The sequence below is a fragment of the Zootoca vivipara genome, chromosome 3, assembly GCF_965207765.1.
Source record: "Zootoca vivipara chromosome 3, rZooViv2.hap1.1, whole genome shotgun sequence".
Lineage (NCBI taxonomy): Eukaryota > Metazoa > Chordata > Lepidosauria > Squamata > Lacertidae > Zootoca > Zootoca vivipara.
This window is the reverse complement of record NC_142586.1, coordinates 56947316-56974069: the sequence shown is the minus strand read 5'-3', so window position 1 is coordinate 56974069 and position 26754 is coordinate 56947316. Positions and strand designations below refer to the sequence as shown.

Below are 26754 nucleotides of genomic sequence, written 5' to 3'. Positions count from 1 at the left end.
TACCTGCTGTTCTCTCTTGCATCACTTTTTTAAATAAAAATACTTTTATTTTCTGCACTCATATTTTATTCATCTGATAAAATGGACTCTGGCCCATTAAACCTAAAGCCTCAGTACATTTGTTCTTTCTTGCAGACTCTTATGAGAACCTTAGCAGACTATGCTTGCAGTCCTACTCATACCGGTACTTATCTGGGAATACCAACAAACACTGTTGAACTCAGTGGAGCTCGTTTCTGAGCGAAGTACATGGAATTGCAGTATTGTGTGGCCACCCCCTTAAACAGGCTCCCAGCCCCAGACTGGCTGAGCAGGCACTGCCTGCCCCTACCAGAGGGTCCAATGTGACCAGAAGTGGGCAGTGCCACCCACCCCGAAAGATGCGCCTGAAAGATTGCAGCACCTGCACTTTTTCCATCTCAAATTGGTATCCCAGCTAAGACCCAAGGCCAATAACCTGGCTTTAGTCCAGAAACTTCCACTACTGAACAATATGGCAGCAATTATGACCTTATTGTACTGGTTTGCTCCTTGACTGGGTTTTCATTAGTCTACAGTACAAACTATTAGCACATATTCTGCCTATACACCCCAGCATGGTATGGGACCTCCATATCTAAAGGAAGACAAGGCTCTCTAAAGTGCCTACTTAATGGAGAGTGGTTTCAAAGAGTGTTCAATCCAGCTGTGTCAAACATCATGTCTGCAAGTAGAGACAGCATTACCGTATGTATAATCCGATTCAAGTTGCTTCCTGTATGGTTTCTCAACCAACTTACTGAGATTGACTTATGATTACAGTGGAACCTCGGTTTATGAACACCTCGGTTTATGAACGCCGCGGACCCATCTGGAACGGATTAATTCATTTTCCATTACTTTCAATGGGAAAGTTTGCTTCAGTTTATGAACGCTTCAGTTTATGAACAGACTTCCGGAACCAATTACACCCATGCTTCAGTTTATGAACGCTTCAGTTTATGAACGCTTCAGTACTCCGCGGACCCGTCTGGAACGGATTAATCCACTTTCCATTACTTTCAATGGGAAAGTTTGCTTCAGTTTATGAACGCTTACTCTGCGGACCGTCTGGAACGGATTAATTCACTTTCCATTACTTTCAATGGGAAAGTTCGCTTCAGTTTATGAACGCTTCAGTTTATGAACAGACTTCCGGAACCAATTGTGTTGATAAACCGAGGTACCACTGTAATTACATACATACAAAACTGTCCTGGAAGGAAATGGGAGTAATCTATCTGTAGCCTCTCTACATAATTAAAGTCCAGAATGAACACAATACCCATGAACATATGATAGAATTCAAACCACTTCATTTTTCAATTTTCCTTGTATTAAGGCAGACAATAGTCATATCTCGGTTTAAGTATGCTTCGGTTCAAGTACTTTCAGTTTAAGTACTCCGCAGACCTGTCTGGAACGGATTAATCCACTTTCCATTACTTTCAATGGGAAAATTCGCTTCAGGTTAAGTACGCTTCAGGTTAAGTACGGACTTCCAGAACCAATTACACTCATACTTTGGGTTAAGTACACTTTAGGTTGAGTACTCTGCGGACCCGTCTGGAATGGATTAATCCACTTTCCATTACTTTCAATGGGAAAGTTCGCTTCAGTTTATGAACGCTTCAGTTTAAGTACAGACTTCTGGAACCAATTGTGTACTTAAACCAAGGTACCACTCTGTATTACCGTTCCAAAACGTACACCGGTACTTTAGAAATTAATGGATGTCAAGAGACCAACTAGTTCCATTTGATAAAAAAGGTTATCTATCTCAAGACCAGCAAAACACAAACACTGTCAGGCGCAAATATATTTTATTGGTTCATTTCTTGCACTTGAAGTACTCTTCGATGACATCTTTGGCCTGAGATTCCTTGCCATAGTCCTACAATAAGAAATGCATTAATAAGACAATAAGCCAAATGTCAGAGCCCATTTTGGGGGACTAAAAACAGGGCATTCAGTAAAATAAAGTCAACCCATATTTAAAAACCAAAATGTAGCCATTTATTGGGACCTCAATGACTACCTAGTCTTCAAGGCTCGTACCCTGGCTTTATTATTGCCAGCAATAGTTTGCATTTCTGCAGAACACTTGAAAGTTAAGCAGATTTTATCCAGCTGGCAGAGTTGCCCATTGAACAAGAAAGGGAACAAATAATTAGTTTGTGCACCATTACAGAACAACCATTTAATATGTTTTACTTATGAGAAATATGAGGTGCATGGTTTAAATTTGTCAAGTATTTAGAAGATTAAAAGAGCAACAAAACATCAGTTAGCTGTATGGGTAGCGAAATTGCATCTCTTTCAATATTCCCAACATGCAGAAAGTCCCCTCTAAACCCAATTTCTCATTCACCCACCACAGGCGCCAATCAAAAATTTATTTCTCTTCCAACAGTAGCAAAGCAGCTAGTGGTGTGCTTCTTTGCTGGTAACTGTTATGCTGATAATAATTATGACATTCAGGTCAGGATTAATCAAGCTCAAGAGCTGCAATGTGAGACCAAAATGTTGGCAACAGTATGTAAAGGCCCAATAAAACACTTAGCGAATAAAACTGCTCTAAAATTTGTACCCATTTTTTAAAAATAGCACTTTCTTCAACTTACTTTGACAACGACACAACTGCAGCCCACAACTTTACGGGGTTTTCCTTCTCTGTCGATCTTGCAGAGACCTACCCATTCACCCAGTTTCTTGTTGTCATCAACCTGTCAAAGATTTTAAATTCCATTAGTGCTGCCCTCAAAATAAGATGGCAAGCACAGAAAGCAAGCAAGCTGTGCACTCAGACATAAAGGGTAACGTTAGTGGTTGTTCTCCTCACAAGTCTCAGTAGAGGGAGCCAAGTTATCATCACTGTACAGCATGAACAGTACTTAAAAAGTCAAGCATCTAGATCAGGCATCCCCAAACTTTGGCCCTCCATATGTTTTGGCCTACAATTCCCATGATCCCTAGCTAACAGGACCGGTGGTTGGGGAAGATGGGAATTGTAGTCCAAAACAGCTGGAGGGCCAAAGTTTGGGGATGCCTGATCTAGATGCTACATTCAGTAGAAAATATTTTACTGAACAAACAAAATAGCTTTTGCATTAAGTCAAAGAAGTACATAATCATTACCTTTATCAGGTTGATTTGATGTTCAGCACAAAGTGCTTCAACCAGTTTGACATACATGGGCTCGTCACAATTGGATGCGAGGACACAAAGGTGGGCTTGGCGTCTAAAACAACAGACCATTATTAGTTACACAGTGGACTACAGCAAAGATCCAATTCCAAGTGCTCTTCTGTTCACCCAAAAAGGCCAAATTCCACTGACTCCGCACTAAATATCTGTAGTTTCCCCAAACCATTCCTATGAGTCCACAAATCAATAGGACATTATCTGGGAAAGTAGAACAGGAAATCTCTGTGTGTTCTTTTCAAGTCACACGAGGGAAATTGGGATCAAAGTCATGGATCATGTTTTCTTTATACTTTGAAGTTAGTACCAAAGAACTGCACAACTAGTATACTAGTGAATTTCATACCACTGCTGCAATTTAAATGTAGCTTAAAGTACCAGATGACCCATCAGTAACAATTTAGTCCAGGTTTTTAAATGTGTTTTATTTACCTAGTTACGAGTAATCTTAACACAACCATTTAGAGTCTTTCAAACTACACTGGGTGCTTTTACTATATTATTCCCACCACCATGACCTTACTAGACTTATTTGTGGCTCCTACTCTTAAGATCAATCTATATGTACAGGTTTGTCAGACTATTATTCTCACTCATAGCAAGAGTGAAGGGGTATCCGACTTTTTAAGAGAGTCATCATTCAAAACCTGTAGCTCTCATCTCATAATCTATAAACTGTTGAACACTTTGTCCTGCAAGCCATAGAAGTTCTTTCTCTGCCCGTCTTTCACTAATATGATGTGAAGGCATTTTTATTCTCGCAGGCTGTTACCTGCTAAATATATGCTGTTTTAATTAAGTTTTATTTTTGGTCTCTGCCATGGTGGTATTTTAATTATTTTTACAGAATGTAATGATTTTTTTAATATTGTAAGCTACCCTGAGCAACTTTCTTTTCACTTACAGAAAATACCTGACAACATGGAGGCACACATACTAGTTAGCATCCAGCACTTACTTGTCTAAGGCCTTGGCAGCTTCACGAATTCCACGGGCTAAGCCATCGTGGATAAGTGCGGTCTTCAGCACTTCTTGAAGGGCGGTGTTGACATCCATTACACCTCCAGCAGCAATGCTAGCAAATGAAAAATCACAGAAGAACATGAACTTGCTTTATTTAACCAATGTTCACCTAGCCCCCTTTTGCTGTTAACAGTGGCCAGCCAGATATTTTTGAACTGGCATGGCACTTAAATCAACATCTGGAATTGGACATACATTGTGCCCAAACACTGATTCATTCAACTGCTACAGCAAGATTTTTTTGCACAAATCTGAACAAAAGATCGTGGCTTAATTTGTTGAATGCATGTATTTCTTAACAGAGCACAGAGTAGCAAACGTCTAATACTTAAAACACTACAATTAGAACTTCTAAAAACAGCTTACTTAGAACAGTGAACGCCTTGACTTCTTTGCACTCCAGTTACTCCTGGCTACCCCAAACTATCATTTTCATTGACAATTTGGGTTTTAGGATGGCCAGCAATACCAGCGTCTTCTTATGCATATTAAAACTACTGAGAATTTCAAAAGACTACTTCTGGGTATCTTTTGAAACAAAAAGCAACAGCAGGTTATACCCTTCCTTATACGGGAGGTCTGCCCTTGTTCATCTTAGTTGCACTTTCCTGCATACTTATTTTTGAATTCTATGATCTCATGAGAAAGAGGTACCAGAACTGTACGAAATATTCTACATATGGCCCCTATGTGTATTTATGTTTCCCAGATTGTTCTTTCCTAGAAACTCCTAAAATTGAATTTCCTACATTACTGACAACTTTAAATGAATGTTTGGTAATACACAACAAATATTAAGTTTGCACATCACCTTGCTTAGTCAGCAACACTACCAAATGAAATCTGTTTAAATTGTGTATGTACAATTTAAAAATAATGTGCCATGGAGTTTTTGTTACTTGCAAGCTTGCTAACCTCATTGATCATTTTTTCTAGATCAAGTAATAAATAAAGTCAATCCAAATATATTATCCTTTTTACTTCTCAAGGGGCAATAACTGTATCCCCGGACCCCGTTTTCATAGGTATCGTTAATAAGAGTGGCTGGAAAGAGAGGGTTCTCTTTTAAACAGTCCCAAGTTCAAAACTGCAGCTTACGAGCCACAATGCTGATTTTAAGCTGATCAAGGCCATAAAAAGAATGAGGTCTATATGAATTAAGGGAGATAATAAGTATTGTTTTGTAAGTTACAATTCCAACTCTTCCACTCTGCCTGCTGCAACCCATGAAGCTGCTGACTACAGCAAAATCAGCATCCTGAGAATTTAATATATGGGAGAAAGGGCAATAAGCCAAAGACTGGAGATATGTCACTAGTAACAGTGGTTTGGGATGGGGTTGTAAGGAGCATATCAACACAGCCAATTACAACTCAGAACACCAATAAATATTCTGGGATAAACTTCTACAAACTTTAGTGCAGCTTTATCCTTAAAACAAATAGGCAATGAAAAAGACGTGGAGCAACACCAAACTTTAACACTCCTAGGGTGCCATAAGGTTATGTTGCAAGGATAAAATAGGAAGGAGGGTCACGTTGGAGGATCAATGCTGTAACAATGGCAGTAGCAGTGAAGTCTACATGGGACAGGACGCTTTTCGAGTCTCTGCACAGCAGGCTAAAAACCCCTCTGAAATTTGCCAGGACCATTTGCTGCTCCGCTGGGATCCCACGATAAATCAAATTAATGTTTACAGACGTCCAGTTTCCCACCACCCCCCCCCCCCATTCCACATTGGCGTCCAGGGAAAAAAAGACCCGTTCACCGCATGGAGACTACGGATTCGCGGGGGGGGGGGGGAAGAGAGCAAGGAAGAGGGGAGAACTGGAAACTTTCTTCCTGCAAACTTTTAGGCCCTCCCGCAACATTTTGCACTAAAGCGCCAGGTTCCAGTTATCTGAAAGCGCGGGGGGGGGGGGTCGGGAAGAGGAGAAAGGCTCTCCGGGGCCTTCGCAAAGCACGTGGTTCAAGCGGCCCTGGAGGAGAGCAACTTGGGCCCAGCCACGTGAGCAAGAAGGCGAAGTCCTCGCGCAGGTCCCGAAAGTCGGGGAAGAGAAGGAGAGAGGTTTCCAGGAGGCCTCACTCCGCCCCGTCCGCTCGCACTTACCCTTCCTCGGCCATGGTTGGTGGTGACTCTCCCGCCCGGGGGGTTGCTGAAACAAAAGAACGGAGCCTGTTAAACGTGGAGCGGCAGAAAACAAGAGGAAGCGAACAGCAAAGAGAAGACCGTCTTTCTCCTCTCCCCCCCCCAACACCCCGGTAAGTAGGAGAAACGGGGGGGGGGCGAGAGAGAGACCCGACACGCGCTGCACCCACCTCACAGCTTCCACGAACCGATGGTGAAAAGGAGGGGGCGGAGCAGCCCGCCCGCCTATTTAAGGCCGCGAGGACCCCGCTCTCCTTCCCTGCGCAGCCGCGCGCGCGCCTGCAGTTTTAGGCGTCTGACCATTTCGCCTGCTTGGAGGCGAAAACTAAAGGAGGTAAAAAGCCGTTGCCGGTCGTTCTTTAGGAGACCTTGCGGTTTGGTTGGTCATCCGTTTGTCTTTATAGAGAGGAGCACACGGGGGGCGTCCGTTATATTGCCGGGCTGGCGGCGGCGGCTGGGCCCGCTACTCCGAGGCAGTGAGGCTAGCCTCTCTCTCAGACTGAGAGACCCGCCGTCCATGCTCCGCCTCCAGCTTCCCTGTCGTCCTACATAAACACACCACGCTCCTGACACTCGCAATGCGCGACTTCTTGGCGGTTCCTGCGCAGGGGGGAGAAGGAGGAGGCTGCGTAATTCTCCATGCTGGATAGACCAAAAAAGCTCCGAATTTTTCAAAAGGCACCGGCGGAAAAGTCGGTGGAGGGACCAGGCTGGAGCAAAGCACGACAGCAACCCGAAAGAGGGTTCCTCGGTTGCTGCTCTCGAGCAGTCCCTCCGAGGCCTCCCTGCGGGCGACCCTCGACTTGCCATGTGGGGCGCCGAGGCGTGGCAATGCGGGGCAGGGCTGCTAAACCTGCCCGCCTTCGAGGCTCCTTGTTGCGGGCTGCTGCTCTTCCTCTGCTCCAGAGGAGATTCGGGTCTCTGCGGAGACGCCCCTCCTGGGTCGCTCTCCTCCTCGCCAAGAGTCGCTTTTATTGTGGATCTTTCGGTGTCTCTTGGGTAGATTAAGGTGGTGTAGGAACGGGTGACTTTGGGGAAGAAGAGTCCCGAGATAATGGCAAGAGGTGCGCCCCACTGTTCCTTGGAGCGCCAGCTGAGGATTGGCCGGAATGGGCAGGAGGGGCTCGGATTGTAAAGACGGACCTTTGCCAAATACTGTACAGGGTTTGGAATTTTAAAACCAAGACATTAATCCTACAAAAATACACATTAAAAAAAACTTTATTCCGGTGTGAGTAAATTGTACACATATATAACTGCAGCCAACCATTCTAGGCCTGTGTGGTACAGCAATACCACTTACATCACAGCAAAGGTCTTGGGGCAATATTCTGTGTGCCAAATAAATGAGTTTTTGTCAGAGAGAGACAGAAGAACACACACTAATGAGGCTGAAACATGCATAGCTAAATCTTAAGCTAACACATTTATTCTGGAAAATCCCAAAATTATTTTAGTTTGACCAACCAAAATATCACAAAATAGTGAGCAAACTCTTAAGTGATTAAACTTTTCATAAGCCTGGATGTTTTGTAAATGGGGAAGCTGTCTTGGTACTGAAGCCAAATTGGCCGCTTTGATCAAAAGTTCATTTTTGCCAATAGTCTTAGATGTGCGTTGCCATCAGGATGGTAATGAAAAACACAGGTGCTACAGCACTTAGCACTGCTCCTGCATTTATGGAAGAGGAAATAATTCATTGAAGTGGGTTCAAGGCTGGACTCAACACCATTTGGTTCGAATTACAATGGCAATCATGGACGTGGGTGGCACTGTGGGTTAAACCACAGAGCCTAGGGCTTGCCGGTCAGAAGGTCGGCGGTTCGAATCCCCGCGTCGGTGCGCTCCCGTTGTTCGGTCCCAGCTCCTGCCAACCTAGCAGTTTGAAAGCACGTCAAAGTGCAAGTACCGGTATATAAATAGGAACCACTACAGCGGGAAGGTAAACAGCATTTCCCTGCACTGCTCTGGTTCGCCAGAAGCGGCTTTGTCATGATGGCCACATGACCTGGATGCTGTACGCTGGCTCCCTCGGCCAATAGATACTTCACATGTAGAAGAAATGAGGTCTGTTTCAGCTTTCTTATTATTTTGTGGTCAACACACCCACCCTTTCACCCCCTGCCCAGAGACATGCAAAAATACATTAAAATACACTGGCTCGCTCCTTCCAGAGGAGGGCATCACATTTCTGAATGGCCCTTGAAACCAGAGATGAGCTGCTTACATCGCTGCCAGAATGGGTCTGCTGCACCTTGGGAGTTTGAGACACCCACTTACCTGGGAGTAACCTACATCGACTTCTATGGGTCTCACTTCGAATTTAGGCATGCTTGCAGTTGCAGCCAAGTTAGCCCCACGGACATAACGCGATCAGATTTTCAGCAAGACTGCTTACGGATGTCTTAAGACATTAAAAAGAAAAAAACCAACCCTCTTTTCAGCTGCAGGGTCACTTCTAAAACTGCCAGCGGCCTCAAGATCTAAGACCAATAGTTCCGGTGGCTCAACCAGAGGAGGAGGTTTTACGCCTTTAAAAAGCCCCCGCCCGAGGAAAACTTGCGGGATGAGGCAACTTCCGAGCGCAGCTTTCAGCTAACCGGAGTGAAGCCTGCCGGGATCCGGAGCGGGATCAGAGTTCGGCGCCGGTTTGCTTCCGAAGCTGTTTCCTTGCTGCCGCCCGGCAAAACCTTTCTGCCGAGTGGATCGCCCGGGCTTGAACCTACTGGGTCGCAGCAGCTGAATTCGTTGCCCCTCCTTGCTGGGAAGATCCGATTGTTACTTGTGGAAAGCCTTGGAGCCATCGCTCTTTTCTCGCGGGGGGAGGAAGTTGCCTGAAGTTACAGCATCCAGCCTTTTTTCCCCTTTTCCTTTTTTCCTTTTTTTTACAATGGGTAGCCCCGAAACGACGGGCGAGTTTCCAGGTGGGTGTAAAAATGCTCCGATTTATTATCCTCTCTCCAAGAGGTCTATTTCCCTCTCCCCACGCTCTCCATCTCCAAATCCCCGGGCGGGGCTGAATACTAATAGCGAGTTGTCCTACTCGGTACACTTACTCAGAAATGTATCCCACTGGTTTTAGAGTTTACTCACAAGTAAGGGTGATAGGGTCGCAGTTCACATGCAATTAGTTATGCTTTACCAGCCTTTTGGTATACTACGCTCCAAACAAGGTAATCAAAACAAAAATAACAAGGTAAATTGGCTATAATCCCAACAATTAATCCGTGTTTTTTTAAAAATTGTGGAGTTACATACAATGGCAGGGACAGTTTTATTCTGGTAAATATATGTTGCTAGAGAGCTAATTACTTTGTGCCAGGCTTCCTTTCAACATCTCATTCATTTGACTTTCTGCCTTCTTGCCTAACTATATACAGTTACATGGGAGTAAGTCCCATTTGACTCATTGGTATTTACTTTTGAGTAGACGTAACATAGCACTAGGCTGTTACTTTCCCCCACCTGAGCCAACTCCTTCCAATTTTGTTTTCCAATAAGTGAAAAGGGGGTGGTCTTAAATTTTGAGTGTGTAAAGATACAGTAGCTGAATAGTAGAAATGACACAAGACTCACTGAAAAAATGATTAAATCACAGTAGGACACACCCACTGATGCTGCAACTGCATGTGGGCTTATCTTACATTAGAACATGAACGTAACAAGGTCCAGCTATTTTAGACCCTTGTACTGCTAGCCTGCACATGTTGCTTATTTCATTGTATTAGACTTGGGTGTGGTCCTTTCTCAATGGAGCTCAGGGTGGTTCTTTCATACATTATCCACACAACCAAACTGGAAAAGTAGGTTATGGAATGAAGGAGAGATTGTGACCATTCAAAGGTCAAACCCAGCTTTTGTCTCTTAATTTCTCCCCACTCTCAAATATTAATCTGCTTTCTGCAATAGCATTGTACTATAAATATTGCAAGAAGTGGATCAAAGGGAATTGCATTGGACTCTTGAAATATCTGAATTTTTTTTTATATTTCCAATTTAACCTGTGAAAACTGTACATGTATTTGTTTCTACTTTTAAAGTCATATGCTATCTTGCTTTTTTACAATCTAAGAAATATATTGTTTTCCTTCTAAGACAATGACATACCACAGGTGGCAACTGAAGTATCCCGAAGGCTCACTAAAGAACAGATATTTATACTGGTAGCTACAGCATCTATCAACTTCAGTTCAATGATTTGCTACTCAATCCTCGGACCTTTTTTCCCAAGAGAGGTAAATGGATATACAACTTGGCAATCCAATGTTTACATCATTACAACTTTTTAAATGAAGACTTTGATAGAATTGCTTGATGACACTTTGTCCAGCAACACGTCTAACAAAAGTCTCGTTTCCCATCGTCTTTTAAAAATCAGATTTCTCCTTGCAATTTTCCATTGAATTGCAAATAAGGAAAAATGAGGGAAGAAACACTATATAATTAGAATCATGAAAAACAAGGGTGGAATACAAGGAGGGTTGGGAGGAAGAGAAGGTTAGAGAGGAAAGTGTGCCGTGGTGTTTGATATAAAGAAATCCCAACATATAAACTGCAAAATGTTGCTGGTGAATGCAATTTCTCTACCCATATTTTTTTTCAATCTTCTCTTCTATTTGGGAAGTGTCTGAAGGCACTTTGCCATTTGTTCTCATGGATAATACTTGAAGGGTTGTGAGCTCTCTAGACCAGGGTTGGGGATCCTGTGGCCCTGCAAATGTTGTCATCAGAGTTCCTGACCATTGGCCATGCTCTCTGGGGCTGATGTGAGTTGGGAGTCCAACAGTTTCCGGAGGCCTACAGATTTCCCATCCTTGCTCTGGTAGACCTCTTCCCAGAGACCTGTCACACCAACAACTTTCTACGGTGGTAGGAAATATTTAGATTTCTACTTTTCGTGTAGGTGCATTCATACACCCCTGTGTATAAAATGCAGTGTGGGAAGCAGCTTTGAATCCATGCATAACAAGTGCCATGTAGGCAGATATGGGGCATGTGGTGTGCTGTTTCCTTTCCTTTCCATGACTAGGTGCAAGGCACATTCTCTTCTTCAGAAAATAAAACAGCTTGGCTAAGTGCCTGGTAGACTGCAGGTCTGTTACAAAGTTCTGCTCATGTGAATTTTGCTTTCTCTGTCTCTCTCTCTCTCTCTCCCCCCCCCCCCGCCCCCCATTCATTTGGTGCAGAGATTCATAGATCCACAACCACAGGGTTGTTCAGCAGCAAGCTAGCTGTTCTGCTACAGTGTTTCTTTGGACTTCCTTGTCAATACTAAGGGAGACTTGAGAGACTTCTGAACTGGAATTCCAATGTCCACCAGCAATGTTTTGTAACAAGCCATTTAAACTATTTCTGGCTTGACGTAGATTTTTTTGTTCCGAGTCATTGTGTTTAAAGGAAACATTTTATCTGGTGCAATCCACACAAACATAAAAATGCTGTGAAAATGCTTTTTTTAAAAAAAAACAACAACGTTTTTTTAAAAAAATACATTGAATTTTGCATAGCTCACTATTGGTATATTGCACTTTACAACACATTTAAAGTGTTTTATTTGCATCAGTGTAGCTGAGTCCTCTCTTTTTTTCCCTTGTTTAAGGCACAAAAGAAAGGTGCTAGTAGCACTGTAGTTGGTCTCATTTTTGGATGCTTTGCATTATTCAACTTCCTGACTTCTTTGATCATGGGAAAGTATGTAAGTATGTTTGACAATTTCCATAATGTAAGCTTCGATTATCCTCAGAAGGGCAGTGTCATTTTCATTTGACTGTCCTAAACTCCTGCCTGTGTAGATCCTTACTAAGGTGTTCTAACACATCTAGAAAATCTCAAGCTTCCTAAATGAATTGGCATAAATTAAAGGGAAGGGTTTTCTATGCTTATGGAGTCATTACTTTGAATATCTTTCAGTCTGTCCTCTACCCCGTGGACTCTGCAAACAGGTAGACTCAATCTGAAAGGTCCTCTCAGCAGATCCCAGAATGCAATGAGACAGGAGGTCTCTAAAATTCATACCACCCAATGAATCCAGGTCGCTATAGCCTAATACCCATTATCCTCAATTGTAAAGACAATGAAGAGACATGTGGCTTGAAGCAATGTGCTCCCATTGACCCTCATCCACCATCTGCTATACCAGTGCTTGGAGGTGGTGATGGCCTTAATGCAGGACAATAAACGGAAGGTGGATTCTAAAAAGATACAGGTGTTATGTGTGCTGAGATTTTAAGTCCAGGAGGTATAAAGGCAACCTGTTCTGGGCAGGCTTGTACTCACCTGGACAGAATAGATCTATTGCCTTGGGAGGATCCAACATGGTCACTGGTGGCTCAGGTAGCCTTGATGGCTAGGAGTGCCTTTTTCCAGCTGTGGCAGGTTTACCCCCTGTGACCCCCTCTTGGACAGATGACTTGACCTTTGTATTTGGACTACTGCTGTGGATTTATTAGCTAATGGTAGTGCTGTGGTGCAGCATGGGAAAGTATCAGCAGCAAAGAGTGTTGTAACCTGTTGCTGTTGTGAAAGTAGGTTAATTCACTTATCCATTTAGAATATTTTTAGGTGTGATAATGAGCTGGATGTAAATCTGTAGAGTGGGGAGAAGTTAAGCTCACTAATTTTGTTTTCATAAAAAAACGAAGGAAGAACAGTAAATTTGGGTACTGAAACTCCTCTAAAACTTGCAGAAGCACTATAACTTTATTGTTCTATAATTTACAGCTTGTACAGATTGGTGCAAAGTTTATGTTTGTTGCTGGAATGTTCGTCTCAGGAGTTGCCACAATTCTCTTCGGGTGAGTGTGTGTTGGGATTATGATGCATCTTCAAAAACAAAGAAAACATTAAAAATTATAAAAAAGTACTTTCCACGAGACTTCAACTCAGTAAGCTAGGGCCTAAGCCATTGCTGTTCTCCTGGACCTCATATATTTGGCAGGATACAGCATCTGTTAATATTTTTTATATTTTTGGCCATTATTGGAACTGCATTTTTTTTCCATCTTCCATGCTTTAAGAAATATAAATCTCTACATCATTTGTATGATCCAAAAGATAACTTAAATGCTTTGCCCAAAGCAGCTCCTAACCCTTATATGCAAAAGGACACTGGCTCAAGATGTGAGTATGGATTCTGCTTCACTCCAAAGTACATTTCCTTTTGAAATTCCGAAAAAGTGGAAATGTAAATTGGTTATGGGTCTGTTTGTTGATGCCTGATGTCTTGTCCAAAGCAGCTCCTAACTTATAAACCTTTGCTTAATTGCAGTGATTTTCTCAGATATCTTTTATGGATTCACTGCAGATGACAACTTTGCCAGCCAGATTTTGCCCAATACTTGCCATAAGTTGCAGCCTGTGCTACTTACAAAAGAGGGCCTTGCCAACATGTCTATTATACGAGAGCACTGTACTAGATATGTTTGTGCATAAGAGGCCAAGGAGCTGCATTAACTTTTCTTTTGATTTTAGGATGTTGGACAGAGCACCCGATGGGGCGATATTCATAGGGTTGTGTTTTGCAGTTCGAGCCATGGATGCGATTGGCTTTGCCACAGCCATAACAGCCTCATTTTCTATTCTAGCCAAGGCCTTCCCCAACAACATTGCTACAGTTATGGTATGTATGAAGCCAGTAGTTGATTTTGAGTAATCACAGTTAATATGTAATGTGGCATGATACTGCTTTAAATGTGTGGCAGCATTCTCTGCAGGGTTCTAGGCAGGAGTCACAAGAAGACACAAACGGGGGGGGGGGGAGGTTGAATCTGTGACCTTTGGGCCGTAAAGCAAAAGTTCTAACACTTCAGATGCTCTTGGGACCTGTTGGGACTAAGAGACCTGCATCACACAAATAACATTTTGGGTGTTGTCTCAATACACTGAAATTAACTTGGGAAAGTTTCATTCGGTAAGGAATGTTAAGATCGTGACATTTTAATTTTGTATGAAAATCACAAGTAACTAAACTACAAAGGCAGATCTGTGTTGTTGCTTTCAGAGCTGACCTTTTAGCTGGATGCTGATAGCACCAGACCAGAAAAAAATCATGACTAGATGGTAGTATATAATAGCTTTCACTACACCATGTGAGCTTAGCTTGTTCCTTGGAACAATATTGTTCTTCTCTCCACACCCTTTTACTTTAAGAAAACAAGCTTGTGCTTTACCATTGTGGCAATGGGGTAGACAAGATTTTTTTTTATTTAAAGAAAAAGAGATTAAAGGTTTATATATACTCAAACACTCCGTAAGCCAAGGGGGAAAAAAGTTAATACTTTCATAGAAGCAAAATTTGTACTTATCACTAATTCTGTCCTGCTGCACCAACTAGGCCACCTGATCTGATGCCATTGTTGTCCTTTCTTCCCTTTAAGGGCAGCCTTGAAATTTTTACTGGACTGGGACTAGTGCTGGGCCCGCCTCTCGGTGGCTTTTTGTACCAGTCTTTTGGCTATGAAGTCCCTTTCATCGTACTTGGGTGCCTAGTGCTGATCCTGGTGCCGCTGAACATGTTCCTCTTACCAAAATATGGTAAGTGGTGTCTTTATTGCTTTTTGGTTCAAATTGGGTTGGAACTTCCCTATTCTTCCAAGATTGTCTCTTGGAGCCTGTTTTCCCACACATTGATGCAGGAAACTTTCCTCTCACCTGTGGTAATACTGGTGACGGTAATAGCTGTGCCCAGTCTACAGAGCCCTTGTATTATAATAATAAAATAAATAAAATAATAACAATGACAACAAGAATATACCATTCTTCATCAAAACATCACAGTGTAAAACACAAAATACATAACATAAAAGCAAAGGGAAAAAAACCCCAAAACATGCATACTCAGGAGGGTTTTTCCAGTCTATCCTGAACGCTAGCTTTGCTTTTACCTACCAAAGGACAGGACTGGAAAGGGGGAAATGCAGCTGATTTGGGAAGCGTGGTAAAAAGTCCCTTTGGGTGTTGCAGGTAGTGGCTTTCTGTGTGTTTCTGTGATACTTTTGAAGTGCCTTAAAGCTGGGGATGACATTGATGCAGGTTTTTGTAGCATTTTGAAAGCCTGAGAAACCTGTTTGGCCCAAGTCAAGATATTGGCAGTTTTGTTTTCAAATCTTTTCCTAATGATCCCAATTGTGGAATTTGCCCTTTTCACTGCAGCCATACATTAGCTCTGTTTTCATTGAGCTAGCCATCGCAACCTCAAGATTGCTTTTCTAGTAATCACTTCCACCTCAGAGATCCTTGATATATATGTATGAAGTTTGGGATTTTTTTTTGCCCAAATGTGCACCAGTATACTATTGTTTGCATTGAGCCAGCATTCTAATGTCCATGAAGCAATCCTTTTGGAGCTCTTTGCTATTCCAGTAGGTTGGTGTTATCAGTGAACTTGGCTGTCACAGTATTCCTTCCTCTAGTCTAGATAATTTATGATCAATATAAAAATTAGTGGTGCCTTCTATTATTGATGGGTGGGGGTGGAGGGGTGGGACACACTGTTCACTCTTTATTGCAAGAACTCTCCACTCCATTTATCCCTACTTTTTGGTTCCTGGTCTCTAATCAGTTAGGGATCCATAAGAGAATCTCTATGCTTTTCCCATGACTGCTAACTTTGCTCAGGAGTCTTGTTTTGCATTGTCTTCCTTTGTTTTCCCAGTGTATGCTCCTTTGGGGCAGGGCCCTATCCCATTCTGTAACATGCCATTCACACCGAGTATGATTAAAATAAATAACCTGCCCAAAATGTCACTCTTTGTCTTGTTACAGATTCCACTCCTAGCAAAGATTCATTCTGGAAGCTTATTGTTCTGCCAAAAGTTATTTTCCTCTGTTTAGCTATATTCACACTGAGTGGATGCTTGGGCTTTCTGGATCCTACCATGTCACTATTTGTCATGGAAAAGGTAGGTGCAATTGGGGAAAAAAGCCTTTCATACAAATGCTTCATCTAAAATGATCAAAATCAACTAAAATTGTATAAGATTATCAATTTTGCAAGGGTCCTGGTGGGAATTTCATAAGGGTCAGTTGCAAGAGGTGTCCTAATGGCAGTTGCTGTCTTGTAGCTTTAAGGCCAGAAACAGGCTGATAAGTAGTGGAGTGGGAAATACAGTGCCGGAGGTAGAGCTCAGCCAGGTGAGCAGATGACAAGCTCTTCCTCTCTATAACTGCAAAGTTAATTGAGTTAGTGGACATTCCTTGCATTCATAATGCTAAAGCCTAAGTGAAATAAACACAAATGCAATTTTCTGCTGCATCCTAGGTGGCTAACAACCCTTAATACCTTAATACTTTTTGTTTGGTTTTATGTTTGTTTTTAAAGTACTGGTACATAATAGGTTTTTTAATAAAATAAAATAAAATAAAAGTAAAAATCTGTTACTCATAACAAAATTGTGCTTTGTGTTCCAGTAGAATTTGTTTGATTTCAGACACAAGGAATATCTGAACGGTGTACAGAAATAAAATGTGAAACATCATGCCAATCATAAAGGAGTGTGAAAACTAAAGAACAAGATTCTTTAAATGCAGAGATTAAATAGGCTAATCTTGGAGAAACTAAAAGCATTCATTAAACACTGAAAACATTAAAATGTTGGGGCTTGTTTCACTTCTAAATAAGAGCCCATTTCTCTACCAGTGAACCTTTTCATTTTGTCCAGTTTTGTTGAGGTTAGAGATGGGAAGGCCTGGGGAAAAAAGGGGGGGAATCCAGGTTTTTGCCCGTTCCCCCCCATTTTTTCCCCAAAGCCATTTTTTTCCATTTGGAAGAAAACTGGAAAAACCTGTCCCCTCCCCACATTTTCCCCTTTTTTCCCAGGCCTTCTCATCTCTAGTTGAGTTATTTTTTTTTTAAAAAAGTTGCAAGTTTTTGTTTTTAAAAATGCATAAATGTTGCATTTTTATGTTTGTTTGTTTGTTTGTGTGTGTGTGTGTGTAAATTGCTTGTAAATCTAACTTTGCCCTGCTGCAACAATGATCTTTAATGAGGGTCAGATGCTACTTTTATGAAATATCAAACAATCTGCTTTCTTTTTCTAGTTCAAATTGCCTGCTGGTTATGTGGGATTGGTCTTCTTGGGGATAGCACTCTCCTATTCCTTATCTTCACCATTGCTTGGTTTTCTCAGTGATAAATTACCGGTGAGTTCAGAATCCTGCCCTTTACTTAGTTTTTGAAGTTGCGATTCTACATTATAGAGTGATTAAAGTTCAGTAGGCTTCATAACTAGAAATTCCTGTTCTTTTAATTTGTATGCCGCCTTTCCATTTTACAATACTCAAGGCGGTTTACAAGCTGAAGAAACAGAATCTAATGCAATACAAAACAACCTTATAACAATCTAATGCAATACAAAAATGTGATAATAAAACATAGCTTTAAAATAAGCAATCAAATAATTTAACGTTCAGCAATCATCAGAATTGTTGTTGTTGTTGTTGTTTAGTCGTTTAGTCGTGTCCGACTCTTCGTGACCCCATGGACCATAGCACGCCAGGCACTCCTGTCTTGCACTGCCTCCCGCAGTTTGGTCAAACTCATGTTCGTAGCTTCGAGAACACTGTCCAACCATCTCGTCCTCTGTCGTCCCCTTCTCCTAGTGCCCTCAATCTTTCCCAACATCAGGGTCTTTTCCAAGGATTCTTCTCTTCTCATGAGGTGGCCAAAGTATTGGAGCCTCAGCTTCACGATCTGTCCTTCCAGGGAGCACTCAGGGCTGATTTCCTTAAGAATAGATAGGTTTGATCTTCTAGAATCATCAGAATAGTATAGAATAATATCAGCATACGAAAATTAAACAGAAACCCACTCTTAAGATTTACAATAAATAATTTCAAAACTACAATCAATAAAACAACAGCAAGCTACAGTGCATAAAACAATACAATGGCCAAGCCATATCCCACTGCCCATTATGTAAGATTTTGGTGGATGTTCTTCAACCCTCCAGATGTTTTGGACTACAATTCCCATCTTCCCCAACCACTGGTCCTGCTAGCTAGGGATCATGGGAGTTGTAGGCCAAAACATCTGGAGGGCCGCAGTTTGGGGATGCCTGTTCTAGGTCCTGGAACCTCTGCAAAATGCAGGTGCCCCCTTTAGACAAATGAACAGGGAAAACTTTAAATTAATGGGTAAAAGCTGTAGTGACAATAGAAAGCTGGAAATCCAACCGGTTTTGAAATGACTCCATCAATCCCAAAGACCATCTCAAAGTATGAAGCTGGATGCTGGTTTTGTTTGTGCCAGAGTTCAGCATCACAGCCTGGCCTGAGTGTCACTGTTTTACCTTAGAAAATATGAAGTGACACTTATAAAGGACGGTACATAATTTTTTCCTCCTGCCAGTTGAATTAATTCAAATGTAGTTGTTTTGACAAAAGTCAAGTCTTTCGCTTCTCTGTTTCTTGCAGTACTTAAGGAAGTGGCTAATGATTTTTGGAGGCCTATTGACAGCATTATGCTACTTTATGTTAGGACCAGCTCCCATCTTGCACATTGAAAGGTAATGCACACTTGATGAATGTAGGGCCGGCTCTAGGTATAGTTTCGGTGGCGCGGGGCTGGCCTGGATGAATGTGTCTCTGGCACTGGCAGTCTGCCCATGTTCTGAAGCTTTCACACTTATTCAGAAATCAGTAAGCAGGGCAGTATATGCTCCGCCCACAAATATTCATATTTTGTACCCAAAAGCTGTTGAATTCTAACATCACATATGTGGTCCCCTTATGACCTTATTCAGCCTGTACACAGCCTGCTGTTTATTCCGCCAATAAAAGAGTGTGTACTATTCAGCTTTTGGTATTCCCCTCCCTCCTTACTTTTAACTTGAAATGTTTAGAAGCATGCACTTCCTTTTTTGAAATAAAAATGGAGACATTTGCTTCCATCTCATTTGTGTCTAAGGAGCTTGGGAGATAGTGTAAACAGGGGTTATCCCAGCAGTTAATGCCACAGATTCAAGCTTGGCCTTCCCAATTCGTGCCTAGAGTGCCCTGACAAACAATATTTTCTCATTCTGTGGGAGGTAAATTTGAGGTCTTTTCCTTGAGCTGAAAGGCTAGTTATGGAGGTGACATAGCAGCATCTTGTATGCTCTTAGGCAAGTTGTCATGCCTCACATCGCCTCTCAACTCAACTCCTCATGGCACACATAATCTCTGAACTACATTTGGGAAGCTGTCTGCTTCCCAAATGAAGTTCAGAGATTATGAAGGGTTTGTATGTTCAGCATAGTCCAAAAATCATGACGATTAGCTTAGAACTTCAGATGCCTGCCTGTGACTAACAAAATCACAATTGCATTTTAGGAATTTTGTATTCTACATTATTGGTTAAAATTTTGGCTTTTAATTGATTTTCTGTTTTTTATTTTAGATAAAGCAACTTAGCAAAAGGCACTAACACACATTTGTTGTTAGAATATATTATTACTAATACTACTATCGGGGGGAGGGACTCCTATAAAAGAAATGTTATAAAAACAAAATAGAAAAAATTCCTTCCAGTAGCACCTTAGAGACCAACTAAGTTTGTCATTGGTATGAGCTTTTGTGTGCATGCACACTTCTTCAGATACCACATGAAAGCTCATACCAATGACAAACTTAGTTTTTTATTTAGTTTTGACGGCAGACCAACACAGCTACCTACCTAGAAAAAGAAATGTTGTTACCAACACTTTAAAAAAGTTAATATATGAATTATATAATGAAGTGTGTGTTTGCTTATTATTTTATTTATTAAATCTATATCCAGTACCTTCCTCCAAATGAGGAATGTTGCATCATTTCCTCAACTTATTTTAGGATTTTAATTTCTCTCTCCCCCTCCCCCCAGCAAACTCTGGCTCTTTGTTCTAATGTTGGTCCTGCTGGGTTTTTCCCTTGGAATGAGCGGTATCCCGGTATTCCCTGAAATGCTCAATTATGCATAGTAAGTTATCGTCTCTCCATACACTTTGAAAAAAAATGTTATTTTTTGGCAGTTCATTGCAAGTGAATTGGAATAGGGTTCCCTTGTTCTGTAGTGAATTCCTTTGATGATTATAGATCTGCCCCAGGATGCTTTATATTGAGAGGTAGTGAGTCTGTTCCTCCCAGATGTTGTTGGACTCTGTGACTCCCGGCCAATATGACACAAAGTTCAGGGGTGATGGGAGTTGCAATCCAGTAACATCCAAATGACCACAGGTTCTCCACCCCATTTCATATGCAAAGCTAAGGCAACATATGAATTAAGATGATGGCCGTGCTTTTATTTTTTAGAATAACGGCTTCCCTCCCTGAGCTAATGAACCCTTTCCCCAGTGCGAGTACCACTGGAGTACCAGTGTGGTACCTTTCAGTCGCCACAACCACGTCTCACTACAGAATGAGATGTGGTTTCATGGACATAGAGAAAATTTTGAAGAGACAGTATTTTATTCCTTTATTCTTCCTGCAACTGCCTTTGAAAGACAAGGCAGGTCTGTTGTTGATGCTGCTACTTTGTGATTCTATGACAGGCACCCCCAAACTGCAGCCCTCCAGATGTTTTGGCCTACAACTCCCATGATCCCTAGCTAACAGGACCAGTGGTCGGGGAAGATGGGAATTGTAGTCCAAAACATCTGGAGGGCTGAAGTTTGGGGATGCCTGATCTAAACAATATTTACAAAGTAAATACAACAAAACTTGCATTTCAAAATGAAAAGTTGGTATCTTTGGAAATGATCTGTTTGTTTGCCTTTTGTCCTGCAGTGAAAACGGCTTTGAGGAAGGATTAAGCTTGTTAGGCCTGGTATCTGGACTCTTCAGCGCAGTATGGGCACTTGGGTATGTAGAAGGCCATGGATGGCCTATCATTTGCACTCCCATGTCCTCCTCTCTTCTCCGTGTGTTGGTGCTTACAGAGCCAAAGCAACGCTGCTCACTCACAGGAGGCGAGGTCTCAGTAGGTTTGGGGGTGGGGGTGAGTTACAAAACATGAGTTTACGTGGGTTACATAAATAAGAGTTCCATTGGAGAAAACCCTAAAAGTATTCATTATGTAGGAATGTGAGTGCTGTGTGCAGGGCTGGATTTGGGTTTGATGAGACCCTAAGCTACCGAATGTAATGGGGCCCTTTATATTTCCAGCTGTCCTTTGTCAGCAACAAATTGTCGCTGTTTTTTATGTTGAATATATGCCCGTTACTTATACAAAACACAGTTGCTGTATGTAGGTTTTATTTTATTTGTTTTTTATCTTCTATTTTGGAAATGTACATCCATTCCCCCTCGCCTTTTAAATGTTTTAGGGGCCCCAAGAGAGTGGGTCCCTAAGCTATAGCTTGTTTAGCTTCTACATAAATCCGGCACTGGCTGTGTATATTGACAATGGGGAGGAAACTAGAGGGGAAATCATACAAGTAAAAAAGGGGCTCTTTCAGACTCTTAGCACACATTTCTAAGCCTCTGTTCAAATAATTCAAAAGACCTTTTTGTTTCTAGAAATTGATACTGGACTTGATCCAATTGACCATGAGCCCAGCTCACAACTCAGATGTTTTGACCAAGGGGAGGGGCAAAAGGAATTATTATTATTATTATTTATTTATTTATTTATACCCCGCCCAACTGGCTGAGTTTTCCCAGCCACTCTGGGCGGTTTCCAACAGAACATTAAAATGCAATAATCTATTAAACATTAAACTTCCCTGGTCACCCATTCTTATAGTTGTTTGATAAGGGGCACACCCTGTTATGCCCTTTGGGGACTGGGTTGAGCCCATGCATTTCTAGACTCTGCGGTGCCATTAGGTGTTCTAGGACACACCCACAACATAAATTTAAAGCGCAAAGCTTTCCCACCCCAAAGAATCCTGGGAAACGGTAGTTTGTTAAGGGTGTTGGGAATTATAGCTCTATAAGGGGGAAACAGTAGCTTTGAGGATTCTTTGGAAGAAGCCATAGCTATTCGATTGGTAAAAATGTGCTTTAAATATACACTAGTGTCCAAAATTGTGGAAACCTTTTGGGAAAAGTGTATTTCTGAGGTTTGATGGCTCATAACACCACTTTTTTGGAGCAGTACCATAAAATTATTCATTAGAAAGATAAGTTAATGAAGAATGTCATGCAACAAGGTTTGTTCAATTTTCTGTATTCTATCAAAAGAAAAAGGAAGCACAACTTGCTTTGGTTGATATGCAGTAGCTTTCCTTCATTTGAATGTAGCCAATGAGCCCGAATGTTTAGAGAGCCAATCAGGTGTTATGAGCCATCGAACCTCGGAAATAACCTTTTCCCAAAAGGTTTCCACAATTTTGGCCACTAGTGTGTGGTGTGGGTGTGAACCTAGGTAAAATAATTTATCTGGATCCAGAGGTGATTGGTGACGTAGAGCCAGAGGATAAGGGTGGGAAGGGTACCCGTTCAGAGGACTGGAAAAAATTATTGGAAATCTAGGTTTCAATCCATGATAATTTAATTGCACTTTGGTGCTCCATGTGAAAAGTTACTCTTGACTAAGTGAAGTCCCATTAAGAACAAAGTGTGACTAATGTAATAATAGTTTATAAACACAACACATTTTGATTTTGAGCTGTCAGCATGTTTTTTAGGGGCACTAACTATGCAAACCAGTCTTTTATAATGTCTTGGGCTAGCCACACCTTTCTGGTCTCTTGTCTTGCAGAGCATAGTAAGCAGCTGCTGCTCTGGCAGGGGGCAGAAGTACCCGGCATCCTTCCAGTGGCTCACACTGGGGGGAAGGGATGTTTTTGTTTAGCTTTCCTTAAGAAGTGGTGCAAATTTTTCAAAGCACCTTGAATCATAACCCCGGGTTGCAAAGTCTGTGCAAGCTGCATTGATAATTATTTCTCAGACCTACATTAAATGTGTGTTTCGCCCCTTTCTCCTAGGTCTTTTGTAGGTCCAACATTAGGTGGATTTCTAAACGACAAGCTGGGTTTTGAATGGGCTGCAGCCATACAGGGTGGATTTGCGCTGATAAGTGTATGTAAACCAGAGTTTTCTTGATATGAGCTTCTATTCTGCTGGTATCTGAAAGTGTGGGAACATTGCAAATATACTAACCAGTTGTTTTCTCTTTAGGGGTTAGCTCTTGCAATATATTATATCTACGAGGCCTTGCACAGAAGAAGGTACTGTGACTACATTTTTTTTTATAAAAAACACAATAACATTGAAGTAAAGGGGGATATGACTTTTTTCATTTAAACTTACAAATAACTATTTGAGCAAATTGTTAAGTTTTTCCTGCTTTATTTCTGGATGCTCGATGTAAACTAAAATTTATTTATTTACATTTATATCCCACCTCCTCCCCGCCCCCCAAAGAAGCTCAAGGTAGCATACAAAGCCCCTTGCCATTTTATCCTCACAACAACTCTGTGAGGTAGGTTGGGCTGAGAGAGAGCACGACTGCCCCAGAGTCGCCCAGGGAGCTTGATAGCTGAGCAGGGACAGTATTTTTAACAGGAAAAAGAGAACCAGCAGCAGAAATACGCAATAAATCAGAAGTCAGGCAACAAATGATTTCAAAGGCCTGGGTGAATAAAAAAAGGCACGCTCCCCATGAAGAAGGAACTGAGGGAGCCTCTGTAAGGAGACCAGTCCGCAGCTAGGATGCCCCCCTCACTGCTATGTTTTCTGTAATAATTCAGCTGCTGGGGGAAGCTGATCAGGATAGGGGCCATGGCATAATCCTGATGAAATCTTTCCTCTAAAGCTGCTATTTCCCCCAGGAGGGAAATTCCCAATGGCAAGTTCAAGGCACCTTCAGGGAGAGAGATTTTTTTCCTGGGACTGAGGCATTGGCTGGTATAGCTCTGGCACTTGGCCATATTAGCTGTGGCAACTTGTTTTGATTTCCCCCACATTCAAGTCCAAATAATGCTGTGTCGTGGTGGTGAGTAAAACCGTGTGTGTCACCACAGCCAGGAAGACTAGGTAAATCATGGTTTGCAAAAGAAAGAGGAAGGAAAAATGTGAAACCGCACTGAAGCAACACAAATCCATTTGCAGCTTTATAGCCTTCTTCCCTTTTAATAGGCAATTTTTTTGTGGGGGCATTTTTTAAATTTATTTTGCCTTTCTGTTTTAATATTGCTGTGGATGCTTTCTTCTTTTGCGCAGATCCCATCCCCTAAACCTTCCGGGCACAGAGGAAGAAAGGGCTCATCTTCTGCCAAGTGAAACGTAGCTGGAAGCCTTCCCTGCTGCCAGTTTAAAGCTACTTTTGTACGGATAATTTATGAGCTTGATACACAGGCAAGAAGCAAGCAAGCAACTGAAGGTGGCCACCTTTGCCTCACGCCACATGGTGGGCTGTAGGTTCTTGACTGCTGTACTGTGGCATTCTGTTTCTAGAGGGAACGCCTGTGTTTTTGGACAGTCGTGTAATAGACCTCTTTGGACTGGTTCTATGTGAGAGCAGCAAGGTTGGCAGACAAAAGTATTTCGCACAATGTGAAAATAATATATTGCACTATGTGAAATATGTTCCGTAATGCTCTACTTTTGTACTCTTAATATCACCGATGGTCAGCACTCAATAAACTTAGTTTCTTCGAAAGTGTGTGAGATGTTCTAGGGCATTTTGTTAATATTTTTTTTAAAAGATGAATATTCTTAGAAACTTTTTAAGGTATATTGTGATTTAAAACCTTTGTTTGCCTGCTAATTTAAAATAAAGAAGAACACTAAAAGCTGTTTTATGTGTTGTTGTTTTTCTGAATGTGGAAAGTTGGTGATTGTCTGAGAAATTGATTCTTGTCCAGCAAAACCGCCCCTTTTGCTTGTGCAACTGAACTTCCATTCCCTTTTCTCTTTCTCCACACACCCCAGTTCTGTTCTGTTCTGGTGGCTCACTGTAGCCCCCCTGAGCAGATTGGGGGGGGGATTTAGAGAGAGAAGAAAGGGAGGGGAAGTTGAATTGTACAAGTGGAAGCCCTTGTGCAAACAGGGCAATGTCCTTAGATGCCCTCATCATGCTCCAGCTGCTTGTATTGCATGCACATTCTAACCCCAGAGATTTGTTTTGCATTCCAGTGTGTGTGCGCGCTCAGCTCCAGTAAATGTGGACTTTGCCATTACCTTCAATAAAAGGGACAAGCACATTCCTTTTGCGAAGTGTAGAGCTGCCCTCTTCATTTGAAAAACATTGCTTCCTGCTTTGTTAATTATAATAATTTGATAATAATTTATTATTTATACCCTGCCCATCTGGCTGGGTTTCCCTAGCCACTCTGGGCGGCTTCCAACAAAAAGATTTAAAATACATTAAAACATTATTTTATTCATTGCATTTTATATCCCACCTTTTCCTCCAAGGAGCTCAAGGTTGCGTACGTGGCTCTCCACCTCCTCATTTAATCCCTTCAACAACCCTGTGAGGTAGGTTAGGTTCAGAGAACATGACTAGCCCAAGGTCACCCAGTGAGCTTCATGGTTCAGTGGGGATTTGAACCCTGTCTCCAAGATTCTAGTCTGACAGTGCTTCCAGCAGACATTATAAAAAAGAGGTCTTTGAGGAAATATGCATGTGGGTACCTTGCAAATGGGCCACAGGTGGCGCTGTGGGTTAAACCACAGAGCCTAGGGCTTGCCGATCAGAAGGTTGGTGGTTTGAATCCCCACAACGGGGTGAGCTCCCGTTGCTCGGTCCCAGCTCCTGCCAACCTAGCAGTTCAAAAGCACTTCAAAAGTGCAAGTAGATAAACAGGTACCGCTACAGCAGGAAGGTAAACAGCGTTTCCGTGTGCTGCTCTGGTTCTCCAGAAGCGGCTTTGTCATGCTGGCCACATGACCTGGAAGCTATACGCCGGCTCCCTCAGCCAATAATGCGAGATGAGCGCTGCAACCCCAGAGTCGGTCACGACTGGACCTAATGGTCAGGGGTCCCTTTACCTTTACCTTGCAAATAAAAATCTAATTCAATGTAGCCATAAATTTGTCTGGCTTCTGTTGAAGGTAGATCTATGACTCCTATTAGCAGGCAAAATTACCATTCTACAAGTGGATGGCAGGGCTCTGCCAAGATGGCATTAAGTTTTGAGTTTCCCTAAATATATTACCGGTAGTTCTATATTTAATAAGATGTTGAAACTTGTAGGAACATAGGAGGATGCTTTTTTGCTGAGACACACACCACTGGTCCCTTAAGGGATTGTGTACACACGGGATTTTCAGTAGCTCGGCAAGATGTTTCCAATTCCCAACTGTTAGCAATAGCAACAACCAAACAGATGTTCCTACCTAAAAGTAGCCTGCTGAAATGAAAGCAAAACAAGAGAGGATTTCTGTGCAAAAGGGCAGACTGTAGCTCTGCTCTTGTCTTGAAAAGTTCCTTAGCTCCAAACGTAGTCAGAGGCACA

The 26754-nt window shown here is 42.0% G+C and overlaps 2 protein-coding genes and 3 non-coding genes across 5 annotated transcripts; 1 reads left to right on the top strand and 4 right to left on the bottom strand.

Annotated features, from left to right (window-relative positions):
• Positions 1 to 1822: 1822 nt before the first annotated feature.
• On the bottom strand, positions 1823 to 6596 carry RPS12 (ribosomal protein S12). Its single transcript, XM_035108971.3, has 6 exons — positions 6565 to 6596; positions 6356 to 6401; positions 4181 to 4297; positions 3157 to 3259; positions 2643 to 2744; positions 1823 to 1912 (listed from the first exon to the last, which is right to left on the bottom strand). The coding sequence occupies exons 2-6, from the start codon at positions 6367 to 6369 to the stop codon at positions 1850 to 1852; spliced, it is 399 nt and encodes a 132-aa protein (XP_034964862.1). The 5' UTR covers positions 6370 to 6401; positions 6565 to 6596; the 3' UTR covers positions 1823 to 1849.
• LOC118083293 (small nucleolar RNA SNORA33) lies at positions 2023 to 2155 on the bottom strand. The gene has a single exon (XR_004692369.1). It is a non-coding gene; the product is annotated as a small nucleolar RNA SNORA33 (small nucleolar RNA).
• Positions 2813 to 2901, bottom strand: LOC118083296 (small nucleolar RNA SNORD100). Its single transcript, XR_004692372.1, has one exon. It is a non-coding gene; the product is annotated as a small nucleolar RNA SNORD100 (small nucleolar RNA).
• LOC118083287 (small nucleolar RNA SNORD101) lies at positions 3793 to 3869 on the bottom strand. The gene has a single exon (XR_004692363.1). It is a non-coding gene; the product is annotated as a small nucleolar RNA SNORD101 (small nucleolar RNA).
• Positions 6597 to 8319: 1723 nt separating the features above from the next.
• On the top strand, positions 8320 to 25090 carry SLC18B1 (solute carrier family 18 member B1). Its single transcript, XM_035108970.3, has 14 exons — positions 8320 to 9318; positions 10490 to 10629; positions 11994 to 12089; positions 13115 to 13188; positions 13865 to 14012; positions 14770 to 14926; positions 16157 to 16293; positions 17432 to 17533; positions 18806 to 18897; positions 20232 to 20327; positions 21134 to 21208; positions 23278 to 23371; positions 23471 to 23520; positions 24515 to 25090. Exons 1-14 carry the CDS (start codon positions 9285 to 9287, stop codon positions 24579 to 24581), a joined length of 1362 nt encoding a protein of 453 aa, XP_034964861.3. The 5' UTR covers positions 8320 to 9284; the 3' UTR covers positions 24582 to 25090.
• Positions 25091 to 26754: the final 1664 nt, after the last annotated feature.

Bases quoted from the DNA above. Each gene is read 5' to 3' on its own strand.
- RPS12 (XM_035108971.3), bottom strand. The intron at 3,260-4,180 runs GTAAGTGCTGGA...CTGTTGTTTTAG, and splicing joins GCTGCCAAGGCCTTAGACAA to ACGCCAAGCCCACCTTTGTG. The intron at 2,745-3,156 runs GTAATGATTATG...AATCTTTGACAG, and splicing joins ATCAAATCAACCTGATAAAG to GTTGATGACAACAAGAAACT.
- SLC18B1 (XM_035108970.3), top strand. From the start codon at position 9,285: ATGGGTAGCCCCGAAACGACGGGCGAGTTTCCAG. The intron at 14,013-14,769 runs GTATGTATGAAG...CTTCCCTTTAAG, and splicing joins ACAACATTGCTACAGTTATG to GGCAGCCTTGAAATTTTTAC. The intron at 16,294-17,431 runs GTAGGTGCAATT...TTCTTTTTCTAG, and splicing joins CACTATTTGTCATGGAAAAG to TTCAAATTGCCTGCTGGTTA.